The sequence below is a fragment of the Artemia sp. Qi Xiang Cuo genome, chromosome 9 (genome assembly GCF_049724085.1).
Source record: "Artemia sp. Qi Xiang Cuo chromosome 9, ASM4972408v1, whole genome shotgun sequence".
NCBI classification, from domain to species: Eukaryota; Metazoa; Arthropoda; class Branchiopoda; order Anostraca; family Artemiidae; genus Artemia; species Artemia sp. Qi Xiang Cuo.
Genome location: NC_142802.1, coordinates 30,466,234 through 30,482,670, shown reverse-complemented (window position 1 = coordinate 30,482,670; position 16,437 = coordinate 30,466,234). Strand labels below are relative to the sequence as shown.

Below are 16,437 nucleotides of genomic sequence, written 5' to 3'. Positions count from 1 at the left end.
ATTTTCATAGCATACATCAGTAGTTATCATAGACCCATTGAAGAGTTGTGAGCCCGATACTTCTTGTTCCTATACTTTTTGATTTGTTCTTATATTTTATGATCGATACTGATTTCTGATTCTTGGAATTTTTAGTATCGTTTATCATAAAGAATAAAAGTTAGTCAGACTAAACACGTTTGTACGATCTATTTTTCCTATTTCTGGTAAAATCATATTTTGCTTAAAAGTGCTCACTCCATTTCCTAGAAAACTATAAGGAAAATACTAATTACAATATAACCAATAGAAAAAGTAGGTAAATTTTGCCTAGGCAATTGTTTTGTAAAGACCTTTCAACCATATTTCAATTTGCCGGAATTTTTAAAATTTATTTTCTCTCTCCTGTATCATAGGCAGCGCAATAGCGCTGCCTAAGTAAAGAAGGATGTGGGCACAATGTATTATTTTTTTTTCCATACCAAAGCACTTTGTATCAAAGGATTTGTAGTAGAAACTTCAAAAAGGTCTAATTCCATTGGAAATTGGAGGGGCTAGTGCCCTTTTTAATAGTCGAAAGTGATTGGGGGCACCTAGCCCCCCCCCCCCCAAACCCATCATTCCCCCAAACACATCCAATCAAAATTTTCAGATAGCCATTTTGTTCAGTGTAGTTGATTTCCAGATAGAAAATATGTTTTTGAGGAGGACACTCCTCCACAACACTCGGGGCAAGGGTTTTAAGTTATGCCCTGAGGGCATATAAGAACGATGTTGGCACAGTGTATTATTTATTAGTTTTTTCCTTTAGAGCAAAGCACTTCGTATCGAAGAAGTTGTCGTAGAAACTTTGAAAAAAGCTCATTCAATTGGAAATTGGAGTGGCTTGTGCCCTTTTTAATAGTCGAAAGTGATTGGAAGGCAACTAAGACCCCTTTCACGCACATCATTTCACGAAACACATCCAATCAAAATGTTGAGACAGCCCTTTTGTTCAGCGTGGTTGATTTCCAGATAGAAATTTTGTTTTTGGGGAGGACACTCCCCCAGAGCCTTCAGGGCAGGGGTTGTAAGTTATGCCCTGGGGGCATATAAGGTTTTTATAGAAGGTGTTTTCGTAGAAACTTCAAAAAACGCTCATTCGATTGGAAATTCAAAGGGCTATATTGTTTGATTTATTATTTGATTTAATATTATTTAATTTATTAAAGTTATAAAAGTAAAAACATTTAGTTTTTTTCAGTAAAGTGCAAATTTTGATCTGGCCTTGGGAAGGCATAGGGGTTTTGAGCCCAGCTTCTGTTAATTTCTGCTCGTTTTGAGTTTGACTCGGTTATTTATTGTAATTTCTGTTCGTTTTGGATTTCATTTATTTATCGATGCTGATTTGTGGTAGTTTCACGCTTGGTGGAGTATTTTATTTTATTTTTTCTCTTTTTTTGTTTAACGGTGTTCTTTAATTTCCTTTGAAAAAATTATTCTGTGGAGAAAGTTTTTTAATTAATAATTTGAAGAAGTGGACCTAGTACGTTTATGCATAACGGTACGGAATTGCTTCTTAGGTTATTTTTTTTTTTCGGTTGTATAGTCTATTTGTCAGTTTGGAAACGGTGGCTTTGTAGTAAAAATAATACGAAAAATGAAAATCACGCGGTTTGCAAGATTGTTCAGCCAGTTGACTCTTCCAAAAGAGGGACTGATACTTCATAGAACTTCTGATAATAATCCAGTAAGAATTCCTCTAACTTAGCTAAGTCTGGGTTAATTGGCTGCTACTAACCACTCACTGCAGTTACATCACAGTAGCCTATATTGAAATCCTCTCTCTTTAACCCTCCCATGGCCATTTACCCATGCTTACTCCCACCATTTATTCTTGCTGCAGTCATTTAAACATTTTCCTCTCAATTACTTGGACTATCTGTCTTGGCTTGTCTCTGTCTATAATTAGCCATGCCTTGATGCAACCTACTGCAAAATACTTGATAACTTCAATTCAGAATCAACAACATCTCTTAAATATTTCTTTATGACATCCTTCTACCCTATTTAGGGATGACCTGCTTTTTATTTGACTCTAGATGGTTTATTAAAAAGGATGATCTTTGGCAATCATTCATCCTTCATCTGTGCAAAATGTCCTTGTGAATATTGAGCAGTTCATATAATTGACCTAAAAATAAAATAAAAATACTTCTAGATGCCATTTTTTATGCTCTGTCTGAATATAATAATCACTTTGGTTTAAATCACAGTGGGCCATTTAATTTAACTGATGAAAGTGAAAACATCGGTAAAATTCTACTTTAGCTACTTTTGACTATCTTGGAAAGGGGTTAGGTTAAGAAAATGAAACTTTCAGGGATGGTTCTACAGGCTAAAGTATGTCCCGGGAAGATATTTTGAAGTACCCACCTCCACTCCTTCTCCCTCTAGAGGGTCCTGACCTTTGATGACCTTTAAAAATATGTGAGCTATAGAAGTGAAACCTTGCAAAATAGATCTTCTGCTTAAATGAAGTACAACAAAATTTTTTTCAGCTTCACAACTTTGCTCAATCCCAATTTATATGGTTTTAAAGATATGCAAATACATTTACTAAATTTTTGAAATAAACTATTTATATGGCTTAAAATTCTGCTCAAATAACTGAAATTTCATTTTCAGAGCTGAAGCCAGAGAAAAAGAAACTGATAACTGAAAATTAATGTAAAATGTTGTTTTGTCAAAATTTCAATGGGTATAGACCTGTCATGTAGCAAAATTTCAGGACCCTCTAGAGGGAGAAGGAGTGGAGGTAGGTACTTCAAAATACCTTCCCGGGACATACTTTAGCCTGTAGACCAATCCCTGAAAGTTTCATTTTTCTAACCTAACCCCATTCCAAGATAGCCAAAAGTAGCTAAAGTAGAATTTTACCGAAAACATCATTTGATGCCTTTTTTATGCTCTTTCATTATTCATATAAAATACCTTTGGGGCCCTTTTAAGGGCTAAAGGTGCAATTAGCCCCAGAAGTGATTCTTGAACTATGAAAAAGCATAAAAAAGGCATCAAGTGAGGTTTTCACTTTCATCTTGGCTAAATTATATGGCCCACTGCAAGTTTACCCACTTTTCTTGCAAATTAAATTTTAAGCCCTTTAGGACCCTTGAAGATAATCATTCCTTTCTATATTTTGGTAAATATTTTGCTGTTCATATTATTAACTTGCTAATAAAGTGAACATACCACTTGATGCCATTTTTTATGCTCTATCAAAATATAATAATAATCACTTTGGTAAAATTCTACTTTAGCTACTTTTGGCTATCTTGGAAAGGGGTTAGGTTAGGAAAATGAAACTTTCAGGGATGGGTCTATGGGCTAAAGTATGTCCCAGAAAGGTATTTTGAAGATCCTACCTCCCCTCCTTCTCTCTCTAGAGGGTCCTGAAATTTACCTACATGACAGGTCTATTACCTATTAAAATTTTTACAAAACAATATTTTACCTGGATTTTCAGCTATCAGTTTCTTTTTTTCTGGCTTTAGTTCTGAAAATGCAATTCCTGTTATTTGAGTAGAATTTTAAGACAAATCAATGTTTTTTTTTTCAAAATTTAAGAAATGTTTTTACATATCTTTAAAACCTTATAAATTGGAATTGAGCAAAGTTTTAAAGCTGAAAGCAATTTTGTTGTAGGCTACTTCATTTAAGCAAAAGATCTATTTTGCAAGGTTTCACTTTTATAACACACAGATTTTTAAAGGTCATCAAAGGTCAGAACCCTCTAGAGGGAGAAGGAGTGGAGGTAGGGACTTCAAAATGGACATCCACCACATGGCTAATATGGGAGTAAAGTTCATTTGTGATGCAAATGGATGTTATATTTAGATTGAGGATGCAATTCTGGGTATATATTTGCATATTAGAGGGGTGGGGGTATATACTCTGTGAATATAGGCCTATAGGTTCTAAGAAATTCATGAATATCTTAGAAAAACAAGGAAAAAAGTGAAGATAAAGGTTCTTCCCCTGCAAAATGTGTTAACTAGGATTGTTCTACATATTATGGGGTAAGAACTGTTTTCTTAATATGTTTCCTTATGTCCAGCTGGGCTCCTAGGCTTAAAGTACTGGTTGGCTGGTTGGCTAATTTAATGATATGTATATACAGGGTGGGCGGAAAGTAACTCCCTATTTTGATTAATAAAACAATGTACATTATATTTATTTATTCTCAAAAAAATTAATCATACAAGGTAGGCATAAATGGTAAGTTATCTCTAAAATTCAATATGTGCCCCAGATCTTTCCACCAGCTTCTGCAAACGTTCAGGAATGGCATCCACTGACTTTCTCAGAAACTCCGCTGGGATGGTGGACATGACTCCCTTAATTTGATCCTCCAGTTCTTCGAGTATCTTTGGTTTGGAGCGGGTAAAGGACTTCTTCCTTTACCCAACCCCAAAGAAAAAAGTCGCAGAGTGTCAAATCCAGGCTCCTGGATGGCCATTCATATGGACCACAACGTCCCAACCAACACCCTGGAAAGCGAGCATCCAGCCATTTGCGGACAACAAGAGCAAAGTGTGGTGGGGCGCCATCTTGCATTAATATCAACTCGTCGATGTTCTCCCATGTGCTGACAACTGGCCAGACTCTATCACGCAACATATCAAGGTATTGTTCAGCATTCATGGTGTTGCGCAGAAGAAATGGGCCCACAACCTGATCTGAGGTGATACCACACCACACCGTTACTTTGGGTCGATTTTGCTGTTTTTCAACTGTCATCATAGGATCCTCTCCTGCCCAGTAGTGGCAGTTTTGACGTCTGACAAAGCCTCCGACGTGAAACACAGCCTCATTAGTCCAGGTGATGTTGTGGAACAGGCTCCTGGATGGCCATTCATGTGGACCACGACGTCCCAACCAACACCCTGGAAAGCGAGCATCCAGCCATTTGCGGACAACAAGAGCAAAGTGTGGTGGGGCGCCATCTTGCATTAATATCAACTCGTCGATGTTCTCCCATGTGCTGACAACTGGCCAGACTCTATCACGCAACATATCAAGGTATTGTTCAGCATTCATGGTGTTGCGCAGAAGAAATGGGCCCACAACCTGATCTGAGGTGATACCACACCACACCGTTACTTTGGGTCGATTTTGCTGTTTTTCAACTGTCATCATAGGATCCTTTCCTGCCCAGTAGTGGCAGTTGTGACGGTTTACAAAGTCTCCGACGTGAAACACAGCCTCATCAGTCCAGAGGATGTTGCGGAAGAGATGGGGCCACTCTTCATGCCAAGCCAGCATGATTTCTCTGAACTCCATGCGAATGTCACAGTCCTCATCCGAGAGTGATTGGCAGTAGTGTGGCTTCCACGCACGCCAGTTCAACTCCTTCTTGAGCACAGTTTGCACTGTGTAGCGGGTGAGTCCACTTTCCCGAGCTGCCTGGCGAGTTGACTTTCCTGGACTATGCTGGAACATTGCTTGGATTAGGTGCACTGTCTCCTGGGTCATGGATGTTGAAGGGCATCCACTTCTGTGAACATCTACCACAGATCCTGTGGTCATGAGCTTCGCGTGACAGTTTCTTATTGTTTTTGGATCCACTTGGGCACGTGGTCCATGAATAGTCCGCCACCATCATTGAACTCGTACGACAGATTGCCAAACTTCATATCGTGACACCAGCTGGGCACGCTCCTGAAGTGTTAACTGCTGAGCCATGTTACAGTTTTATCTGAATCAAAAACAAAACTATCAATAAAATTGTACCATTTTAGAGAATTAATCATAAAAATATGATGAAGCAGTAACAAATTATATACAATTTATAAGTAATTTAAAATAGGGAGTTACTTTCTGCCCACCCTGTATATATATATACACTGTCATATTAGCCATCTGGTGGTATCCCCTTCAAAATACCTTCCCATGACATACTTTAGCCTGTAGACCCATCCCTGAAAGTTTCATTTTCCTAACCTAACCCCTATCCAAGATAGCCAAAAGTAGCTCGAGTAGAATTTTACCATCACTTTTGCCACAAATGAATTTTAACCCCACCCCTATATATACCAATTCAGGTTAAATATTTGCACATTAGGGGGGGGGTAAGGGTAAAGTTGATTTCTAATTAAATGAGAGGTAAGTTTAAACTTTACCCCCACCCCCTTAATGTATAATTGTATAATTCACAAATATTGATTTGTCAGAATCAAGTTAAATAAAAAAATATTCAAAAGAATTCTGCCATGTTTTCTTCTTATTCTGTTAGGCTGCTTAAAACTACTGCTTCACATATATGTTGACAAATACCAAACCTGACAGAAGAAATATGGCAGATAGAAAAATAGAGAAATTGTTGTGAATTTTTTATCCAGCTTAATTGTGACTAGTCAATGCTTGCAGATTATATAATTTTAACTAAGTGGATTTGATAGGCTAATATAACAGTAAGTTTAAAACCAAGGTTGATGTTTCAACCATTTTCATACCAAAAAAAGAAAGAAAATATTATTTTCAAGGGTCCAAAAAAGGCCTAAAGCTGAATTTGCAAGAAAAGCAATTATATATCCAGAAAGAGCATAAAACATGACATCTAGTGGTATGTTCACTTTATTTGTAGGTCCATTATATGAATTACTCAAGGTTTACCCATACCTTAACCATCTCAAGGTTTTCTCTTTATAGCCTTAAAAAGTGGGATTAGACCATGTTGTTTGTACAGCTTATTGTTTAAGATATAGTCAGTAAGTTGAAAACCTAAAATAATTTGTAGGCAATCTCTCTGAAAAGCATATACCCTAGAATCCTCCTCTGTCTTTTGGATTGCCTTTGCTTCAGAACCATACTTGATCACAGTCATCACTGTGACTTGTAATATTCCCATCTTTGTAAGTTTGCAATTGACAACATAATTTAGTCAGGATAAAAGTGAATACATCACTTGGTGCCTTTTTTTATAATTTTTCATAAGTCAATGGTTGCTTCTGTTGGAAGTTACATCTTAAGCCCTTAAAGAAGCCCCAAAAGTACCATCTTTGTAACCACAGAAAAAAATATCAAGACCAGTAAAGGGTTTGAAAATTGGCTAAGAGGATGCAATGCTATAAACTAATTTTTTTATTATCATCCTTCTTGTCTTGCTGGCAAAATGGCTCAAAGACAAAGGGTCAATTAGTGAAGTGTCCAGGGGACTACATCATCAAGATCAATATAAAATTTGTGTATATACTACAGTGGCATTTTTTTGGGGGGGGGGGGTACCCCCAAATAATTTGGAGAAAAATTATTATATAGCCCATGCCCCTTGAATTTCTGGATGAAGACTCCTCTTGTCCCCTCCCCAATAAAAATGTTTGAGCTATTCCTCTGTTTGACTAGTAAGAAAAGTTTAAAAGTAAAAAAAAATTCAAATTTTTTAAAGCACATTTGTCTGTACAAATACACTACACTTTGACAGAAGAAAAAAGGTTTTAGAGAGGAAAATTTGGTTTCACTGGTAATTTTACCAATGAGGAAAGTTTTATGTGTGGGAAGAATTTTCCAAGGGTTAACTGTCTAGGAAGGGATTATCATTGGGGGGGGGGAATTATTCAGACACTTTAAATATACAAAACAACAAAAATTCATTGAAAATCAAATTTGAAAGTGTTTTCTTTGGGTGGGGGGGGGGGGGATTAGCTAGTCATTATAAATACATAAACAGTTAAAAAGATTTTGTGAAATTCAAATTTCAAAATGTATTGTTTTGGTTGTTTACCCAGGACAATTGTTCCAAAATTGTTAATTACATTTGAAAAATAGACTGGGGGGGGGATTTGCTGGATACTATAAATGCATGAACAGCTAAAATAAACAGAAATTTTTGGTAATTCTGATGGAAATCCCACCAGGTTCTTTGCCTAATTTGAATAGTCAAATTCTAATGACAAGGACTGCTAAGAAATATATATTTTGGAACAATACAGAGTAATGTCATACACGAGAATAAATTCATTCAGCTAGAAGCTAACCTAGCCTAACCTGAATAGCAGAGGGTTTCATATATCTGTCAACTCACCTGGGAATGGCTTGCAGATTGCCAGATTCAAGAATAATAATAATATAATGCAAAACAAATAGGCCACAGGGCCTCTACAAAAAATCTTTTAAAAACACGCCACTAAAAACATATATTTATATGCAATAACATAGCATATTGAAATTAATGCTGAAATACATTCTCTTTGAAGCCATGCATACACCTTTACTTATTTTTCAATTTATTTAGAACTAATTATTCATTTTATATTACTATTTATGAAACCTGAAACACAGCTTGAACACAAGAAGTTTTCAAACCTCAAACAAATAATGTTTTTTTTTATTCTCCACTTCAAAGCCCTTTTCTGTGGCAGAGTTCTTAGATTTTGTAACAACCAATATTTAGATTTTCCAGAAATGTTAATAAACAAAATTTAAGTGGATAGATCTAGCAGGGAAGTGGGATCAGTCAAGATACAAAAAACAAATTCCTTTTGTGGTCATCAAAAGTTTAGCCCATTAAGGTATTACCAAACTACAGTGTCTAACATTTTGTTATTTTTGAGGCTTGGAAGACTACATACATGACAAGTCTGTTACTTATCTAGATTCTGAAAAAAAATATTTTACTTTTATTTTAAAATCCCATGTCTCTTTGTTTTTGTTTATGAAAATATAATTCCTCTTATTTTAATAAAATTCAAAGCCATATCAAGGTATTTTTTTTTCTTCAAAAATTCAGATCTTTAAAACCTCATAAGCTGGGATTGAACAGTAATGCAAGGCGGATGTTAATTTTCTTCTGTCTCTTTTGAGCAGAATATCCATTTTGAAGGTTTGAATTTTCTATTGGTAAAGATCATTAAAGGTCAGTACCCTCTGGAAGGAGAAGGGGTAAAGATAGATGTCTCAAAGTATCTTCCCAGGAGATCATTAAGGTTATGGATGTATTCCCAAGAGTTTTATTAACCTAGCTCAACTACTTTCCAAGATACCAAAATGCCTGTATGTAATAAAGTAACTTTAGGTGGTATTAATAGTGAGTATTATTCTGACCCTTGGAGGGAGTATGGGTTACTATCTTACAGGTGGCTAATGCTGGGGTAGCGTTTCCTTAGGGTTGACCTGACTAATTATATGAAGCAAGCCTACTGGTATAAATGAGAAGCTTAAATAACCTTGTTGAGAGGTTTGATATAATTTAGTTACTTTTATTTGACTCAAGAACAATACATGAGTCTTGCTATTTATATATGCCTTGGGAACTATTTGTCCCACAGAATATACAAATACAATAATATAATTATAAGCTATAAGACATTAAGGGAACTTATGACATTCAAAGGTAATCCTGAATACAAGGGCCAGAGGTCACCCAAAATGATAATAATCAAAAAAGTAGCTAGATACCATAAAAAGTATCTTTTACATATTAGGTCAACCACGTCTTTCTGGGCCACAGACATAAAAAAGCAAGGAAGGGGTTATTTCTCAATTTTCTTTCAAAGCCTACACATACCAGGATGTATGGTGCAGTATGGGGTTTTTTATGGCTAATTTTCAAAATTTCATCTTAGTAAAAAGTGATATTTTGAAACTTTGCATTTTGTATTTGCATCTTAATATTTTTATTTTACTAAAGTAAATTTCCGACTTAATTGATCAGCTTACTACATGTAAACTAGAATTTTATCCTCACTAGTGAGACAAGCTATATAGCATTGTATTATAGTAAAGCAAGGTTTAATCCCATTTATTCAATATGTAAGCTTAAGCTGATTTTCAATTATGAATTTGTAATATAATGGCAGCATACAAATGGGAGTTTTTCACTTGACAAAGCTAAATTAAGATTAGCAAATAAAATTCAAAATAAAACATTCCAACTAAAGTAAGTAACTAAGTAACTAAAGTAAACAAACATTCAAAATAAAGTTTTCCAACTGAAAGTAAGGAGCAACATTGAAACCTAAAACGAACAGAAATTATTATATGAGGGGGATTGTCCCCTTCTCAATACTTTGCTCTTGACGCTAAAGTATTTTATTATTTTTAAAAAGCTTTTTATTGTTCTAACTAAACCACCCTTGCGTTTCAGGAATTGTTCTTAAAAAAATTTGACAAACTTCAAACTCTAGCGCAAAGACCGAAGTAATGAGGAGGGGGCCACTTTGCTCATATACCTAATAATTTCCGTTCGTTTTAAGTTTTAGCATTGCTTTTTACTTTCAGTTGAAAAACATGTTTTTTAATTTAATTTCTGATCGTTTTCTAAATAATGCCAGGAAATCTGACACCACCTCCACGGAGAAATCCCTCGCCATAGAAAGACCCTCTACACGATTCAATACTACTACTTCTAGTAATAGCTCACCACAGCAAAAAGCTGCCTGGGGCCAACACAGCTACACACGCTCTTATTCCATCCCAATCTATTCAAAGCCTTCCTCTTGACACCCTCCCAGGAAGTTCCCATTTCCCTTAAATCTTTCCTCACAACTTCATCCATTTCAACCGAGGACAATCTACTTTCCGTTTAGCCCTAGATGGTTGGCCAAAAAGGACAATCTTTGGATATCTGTCCTCCATCCTCCACAGAACGTGCCCTAGCCATCTCAACCTTTCTCTCATCATAGCCCTAGAAAACAGGATTGAGCCATACTTTTTGTACAGCCTACTGTTTAAAATACGGTCAGTCAATCTGGTACCCAAAACAATCCAAAGACAATTTCTCTGGAAGACATCTACTAAATGTTTCTCCGTTTTTGAAGCGACCATGCATAAACAATAGGCAAATTTATAGCATAAAGACCTTCCCCAAGGGCTGTGGGGGTCATGTTATCTTCAAAGACATAGTTATTAGACCTTTTAACTATGCTGAGCAAAATGGCTATCTCAAAATTTTGATCGGACGATTTTGGGAAAGAAAGGGCGCGGGATGGGGGCTACTTTCCCTCTAACATTTTTGGTCACTTTAAAATGACACTAGACCTTGCAATTTCCGTTAGAATGAGCCATCTCCTGATATATTTGGAACATTGGTTTGATGCAGTCACCCTTCAGGAAAAAGAAAGAAAAAATAAACAAAAAAATAACAACAAATAAACACACATCAATTATTTTTCTTCTGGCAAAAACACAAAATTTTACATTTTTGCAGATAGGAGCCTGAAACCTCAATAGTAGGGTTCTCTGGTATGCCAATCTGATGGGGTTTTTTATTATTAAGATTATGTTGCTTTTAGGGGGTGTTTTTCCTCTTTTTCGAAAATCAAGCAAATTTTATCAGGCTCATATTAAATTGAAACTTTTAGGTGGTACTACTACTACTATTTCTGCACTTAAAAAAGTGTGTATCCCTGTCATCAAAGAGCAGATATATAATTTTTTTGGGGAATGATATTAGGTATAAATTTTCACAGCAACTTAAGGAGGCATACAACTAAATTAAACAATACTTCGTGTGTCCGGATTTTCCAAAAAGTGTATGTTGTTGGAAGTTGTAGGAGAAATTTCTCCAACATACAAATAGTAAGCCAAGCTATGGATTCTTAAAAAGAACCGTAAAGATACATATTATTTTCTTTTTCCATGAAAAGACTATGTCAATAAAAATAAATTACTTCAAATAACTACTACGCTGAACAAAATGGCTATCTCAAAATTTGGATTTGATGTGTTTGGGGGAAAGATGGGCGTGGGGGGGCTAGTTGCCCTCCAATCACTTTTGACTATTAAAAAGGGCACTAGCCATTCCAGTTTCCTATCGAATGAGCCCTTTTTGAAGTTTCTACGACAACTCCTTTGATACGAAGTGGCCTGGTATGGAAAAAAACAAAAAAAAAAATAATAAATTGTGCCAACATCGTTCTTTACTTAGGCAGGGCTATTGCGCTGCCTATGATATTATGTCCTGGAGACTTTATTTGTTGGTTTCTGGTCAAATGGGTTTCCTGAAGGCAAGCAATATCAATGGTATTTTTATTCATAAGAAATATTGTTTTATTTAACGTATTTTCTGAAAGTGATCTTACATTCCACTGAAGTGTTGACATGTGCTGCTTTTTGCTTTAGTTTTCATATGACTGTGTGTCAACGTTTAGCTTTGCTAGGAATAAAGCAAGATCCTTTTTTGCTTGACTTAATTAAAAAAAAACTTTTTTCTCAAAATAATTTTTTCAAAGAAAAGTAATGAACTCCATTAAACAAAAAATGAACAAAAATAAAATAAAATAATCTACTAAGCGTAAAACTACCACAAATCAGCATTGATAAATAAATTAAACCCAAAACCAACAGAAATTAAAATAAATAACCAAGTCGAACTCAAAACGAGCAGAAATTAACATAAGTTGGGCTCAAAATCGCTATGCCTTCCCAAGGTCAGAGTAAAATCTGCACTTTACTGAAGAAAATATAAATGTTTTTACTTTTATAAATTTAATAAATCAAATAATATTAACATTTTGATTACTAAATATCAGTATATGTATATTAAACTGACAACGCACATTCATTTGTATATTTTTCAGTAAAGTGCAAATTTTGTTCTGATCTTGGGAAGGAATATGGGTTTTGAGCCCAACTTATGTTAATTTCTGCTCGTTTTGAGTTTGATTTTAGGTTTGACTCTTTGAAGTTGACCTGAAATGGAAAACTGATTCGGTTAAATTTTAAGAGCAGAAGTAGCCCAGAAAGTTTTAATTTAATCTTAAGGCAACATTTAGTTTTTAAACATAATGGGCAAATGGGAGGTTGGGCGTGGGAGGAGGATTAGTTGCCCTCCAATCACTTTCGACTATTAAAAAGGGCCTTAGCTCTTTCTATTTTCAATCTAATTAGCCCTTTTTGAAGTTCCTACTACAACTCCTTCTATATGAAGTGCCCTGTTCTAAAAAAAAAAAAAAAAAAAAATGGTAATACATTATACCCACATCGATCTTTACTATAAAAATGTCAAGCCTTCCAATCACTTTCGACTATTAAAAAGAGCACTAGGCCTTTCGATTTCCAATCGAATGAGCGCTTTTTGAAACGACAACGTTTTCTATAAACATCTTATATATACTCAGGGCATAAATTACAACCCTTACTCTAAGGGCTGTTAGAGTGGTCGTCATCCTTTAAGACCTAATTTCCAGAACTTTTAACTACGTTAAACAAAATTGCTATCTCATTGATTGGATGTGGTTGGGGAAATAGTGGGCGTGAGAGGAGCGTTGGTTGCTCTCCAATCACTTTCAACTATTAAAAAGGGCCTTAGCCCTTTCAATTTCCAAACAAATGAGTCCTTTTGAAGTTTCTACGAATACGCTATCAATAAAAACCTTATATGCCCCCAGGGCATAACTTACAACCCTTGCCCTCAGGGCTGGGGGTGGGTGTCATCTTCAAAGACCTAATTTCCAGAACTTTCTACTACGTTGAACAAAATAGCTATTTGAAAATTTTGATTGGATGTGTTTGGAGGAATGGTGGGCGTGAGAGGGGGTTAGTTACCCTCCAAACACTTTCGACTATTAAAAAGGGCACTAGCCCTCTCAATTTCCAATTGAATGAGCCCCTTTTTGAAGTTTTACGACAACTCTAAAAAACCTTAATAAAACCTTATATGCCCCCAGGGCATAACTTACAACCTTTGCCCTGGGAACTTTGTGGGGTTTGTTATCCTTAAATACATAATTTCCAGAACTTTCAACTACGTTGAACAAAATGGCTATCTCTAAACTTTGATTGAATGTTTTTGGGGAAATGGTGAGTGTGATATGGGGTTTAATTATTCTCCATTCACTTTCGACTATTAAAAAGGGCAATTTCAATTTCCAATCAAATGAGCCCTTTCTGAAATTTCCACAAAAACTTTTTATATATACCTTATATGCCCCCCGGGGCATAACTTAAAACCCTTGCACTAAGGGCTCTGAGGGGATTATCATCCTAAAAGACCTAATAGCCAGAACTCTCAACTACGTTGAACAAAATGGATATCTCAAAATTTTGACTGCATTTGTTTGGGAAAATGGTGGGCATGAGAGGGGTGTTATTCGGTCTCCAATCACTTGCATCTATTAAAAAAGGCATTAGCCCTTTCAATTTCCAATTGAATGATCCCTTTTGAAGTTTCTACGACAACGCTTTCAATAAAAACCTTATATGCCCCCAGGGCATAACTTACAACCCTTGCCCTGAGGGGGGGAGGGTATGCCATCCTTAAAGACCTAATTTCCAAAACTTTCAACTACGTTGAATAAAATGGCTACCTAAAAATTTTGATTGGATATGTTTGGGGAAAAGCTGGGCGTGACTGGGGGTTGGTGCCCTCAAATCACTTTTGACTATTAAAAAGGGCACAAGTCCTTTGAATTTTCAATGGAATGAGCCCTTTTTCAAGTTTCTACGACAAAGATTTCAATAAAAACCTTATATGCCCTCGGGGCATAACTTATAACCCTTACACTGAAGACTGTGGGGGAGTGTCCTGCTCATAGGTAATATTTCCTGAACTTGGAACTGCGTGGAACAAAATGGCCATCTAAAAATTTTTATTGGATTTGTTTGGGGAAATGGTGGGTGTGGAAGGGGTGTTAATTGCCTTCCAATCACTTTCTACTATTAAAATGGGCACTAGCCATTTCAATTTCCAATTGAATGAGCCCTTTTTGAAGTTTCTACGACAACACGTTCTATAAAAACCGTATATGCCCCCAGCGCATAACTTACAATTCTTGCCCTGGTGGCTGTGGGGAGAGGTTATCATCCTTAAAGACCTAATTTCCAGAACGTAAAACTACGTTGAATAAAATAGCTATCTTAATATTTGGATTGGATGTGTTTGGGCAAAAGGTGGGCGTGAGAGGGGGGTTAGTTGCCCTCCAATCACTTTCGACTGTTAAAAAGGATCTTAGCCCTTTGAATTTCCAATCGAATGAGCCTTTTTTGAAGTTTATACTACAATGCCTTCTATGAAAACCTTATATGCCCCCAGGGCATAACTTACAAACCTTGCCCTGATGGCTGTGGGGATTTTCCTCCGCAAAAACATAGTTTCTCTCTGGAAATCAACTACGCTGAACAAAATGGCTATCTCAACTTTTGATTGGATGTTTTTCGGGAAATGATGGGTGTGGAAGGGGTGTTAGTCGCTTTCCAGTCACTTTCAACTATTAAAAAGGGCACAAACCACTCCAAATTCCTATTGAATGAGCCCTTTTCAAAGTTTCTACGATAACTTCTTTGATACGGAGTGCCCTGCTCTAAAGGAAAAAATAATAAATAATATATTGCCCCAACATCGTTCTGATATGCCCCCAGGGCATAACTTAAAACCCTTGCCCTGAGGGTTGTGGAGGAGTGTCCTCCTCAAAAACATAATTTCTATCTGGAAATCAACTACGCTGAACAAAATGGCTATCACAAAATTTTGATTATATGTGTTTGGGGGAATGATGGGCGTGGGGGGGGGCTAGTTGCCCTCCAATCACTTTCGACTATTAAAAAGGGCTTTAGCCACTCCAATTTCCAATTGAATGAATTCTTTTCGAAGTTTCTACGACAACTCCTTCGATACGAAGTGCCCTGGCATGGAAAAAAAATAATACATTGTGCAAACATCGTTCTTTACTTAGCTGCGCGATTGCGCTGCCTATGATAAGGATGTGATTGGGTAGGTACATGTCTGTCAATTTATTTATGATTGTTGCTTTGTGTGGCTTTTGTAGGTTCGTAGACTGAACTACATTAGAGTTTGGTATGAAGAAGCATATATTAGGTGTTAGCTTGTTTGGTTGTTCATCCGGCTTGTCAATAGTCAGGGGATTAATTCCTGGTAATGCTTCTAATTCATTTCTTCTTGGGAGGGGTGACCAGGCAATCGGGTAGGAATATGAGCTGGGGCGTTTCGAGGAAGGAGTCTCGGGGGGGGGGTAGTTTCTTTGGGTAGATTTGGGCTGGGTGTTCTGTGAGTGTTAGTAATGGTTTCATAAAGGGTTTAGTTTGGTGTGATTGGGCTGCATTTGCTTCCAGAGCTGCAAATGTATAAGTTACAGTTTTCTCTGCTGCTATTTGGAGTGTTAGTTTTTGTTTTTTATATGCAGGGCATACTGTTTTATTGGAAGAATCAAGGAGGCCTTTGAAGTTTATGCATGTTGGCTGATCATTTTTACAATTTAGCATTTCTTTGGGATGGGAATTCTTACATTTATTACAGGTTTGTAAGATTTCACTGCATTTGTTTGTTGTGTGTCCTAGTTTTTGACATTTTTGGCATTGGATTGGTTTTGGCTTGTAGGGATTGTGTGGTTTAAATTATCCAAAGAGGAATATCTGGCTTGGGATATTGTTTTTTTTATCTGAGTAAGACTTGAGAATAAGAAAGACTTGCCTGACGTTTGGCTATTAGCATCTAGTTTGCCCAGTTGGGTGACATCTGCAACT

At 36.3% G+C, this 16,437-nt stretch overlaps 1 protein-coding gene across 1 annotated transcript in view; it reads left to right on the top strand.

Moving 5' to 3' along the window:
• The first annotated feature begins 1,590 nt into the window (after window positions 1-1,590).
• mRpS29 (mitochondrial ribosomal protein S29) overlaps window positions 1,591-16,437 on the top strand; it is a 64,604-nt gene continuing 49,757 nt past the window's right edge. Inside the window, exon 1 of the mRNA XM_089093987.1 lies at window positions 1,591-1,708. Within this exon, the coding sequence (XP_088950113.1) occupies window positions 1,619-1,708 (90 nt within the window). The 5' untranslated portion in view covers window positions 1,591-1,618. The remainder of the gene's footprint in view (window positions 1,709-16,437) is intronic.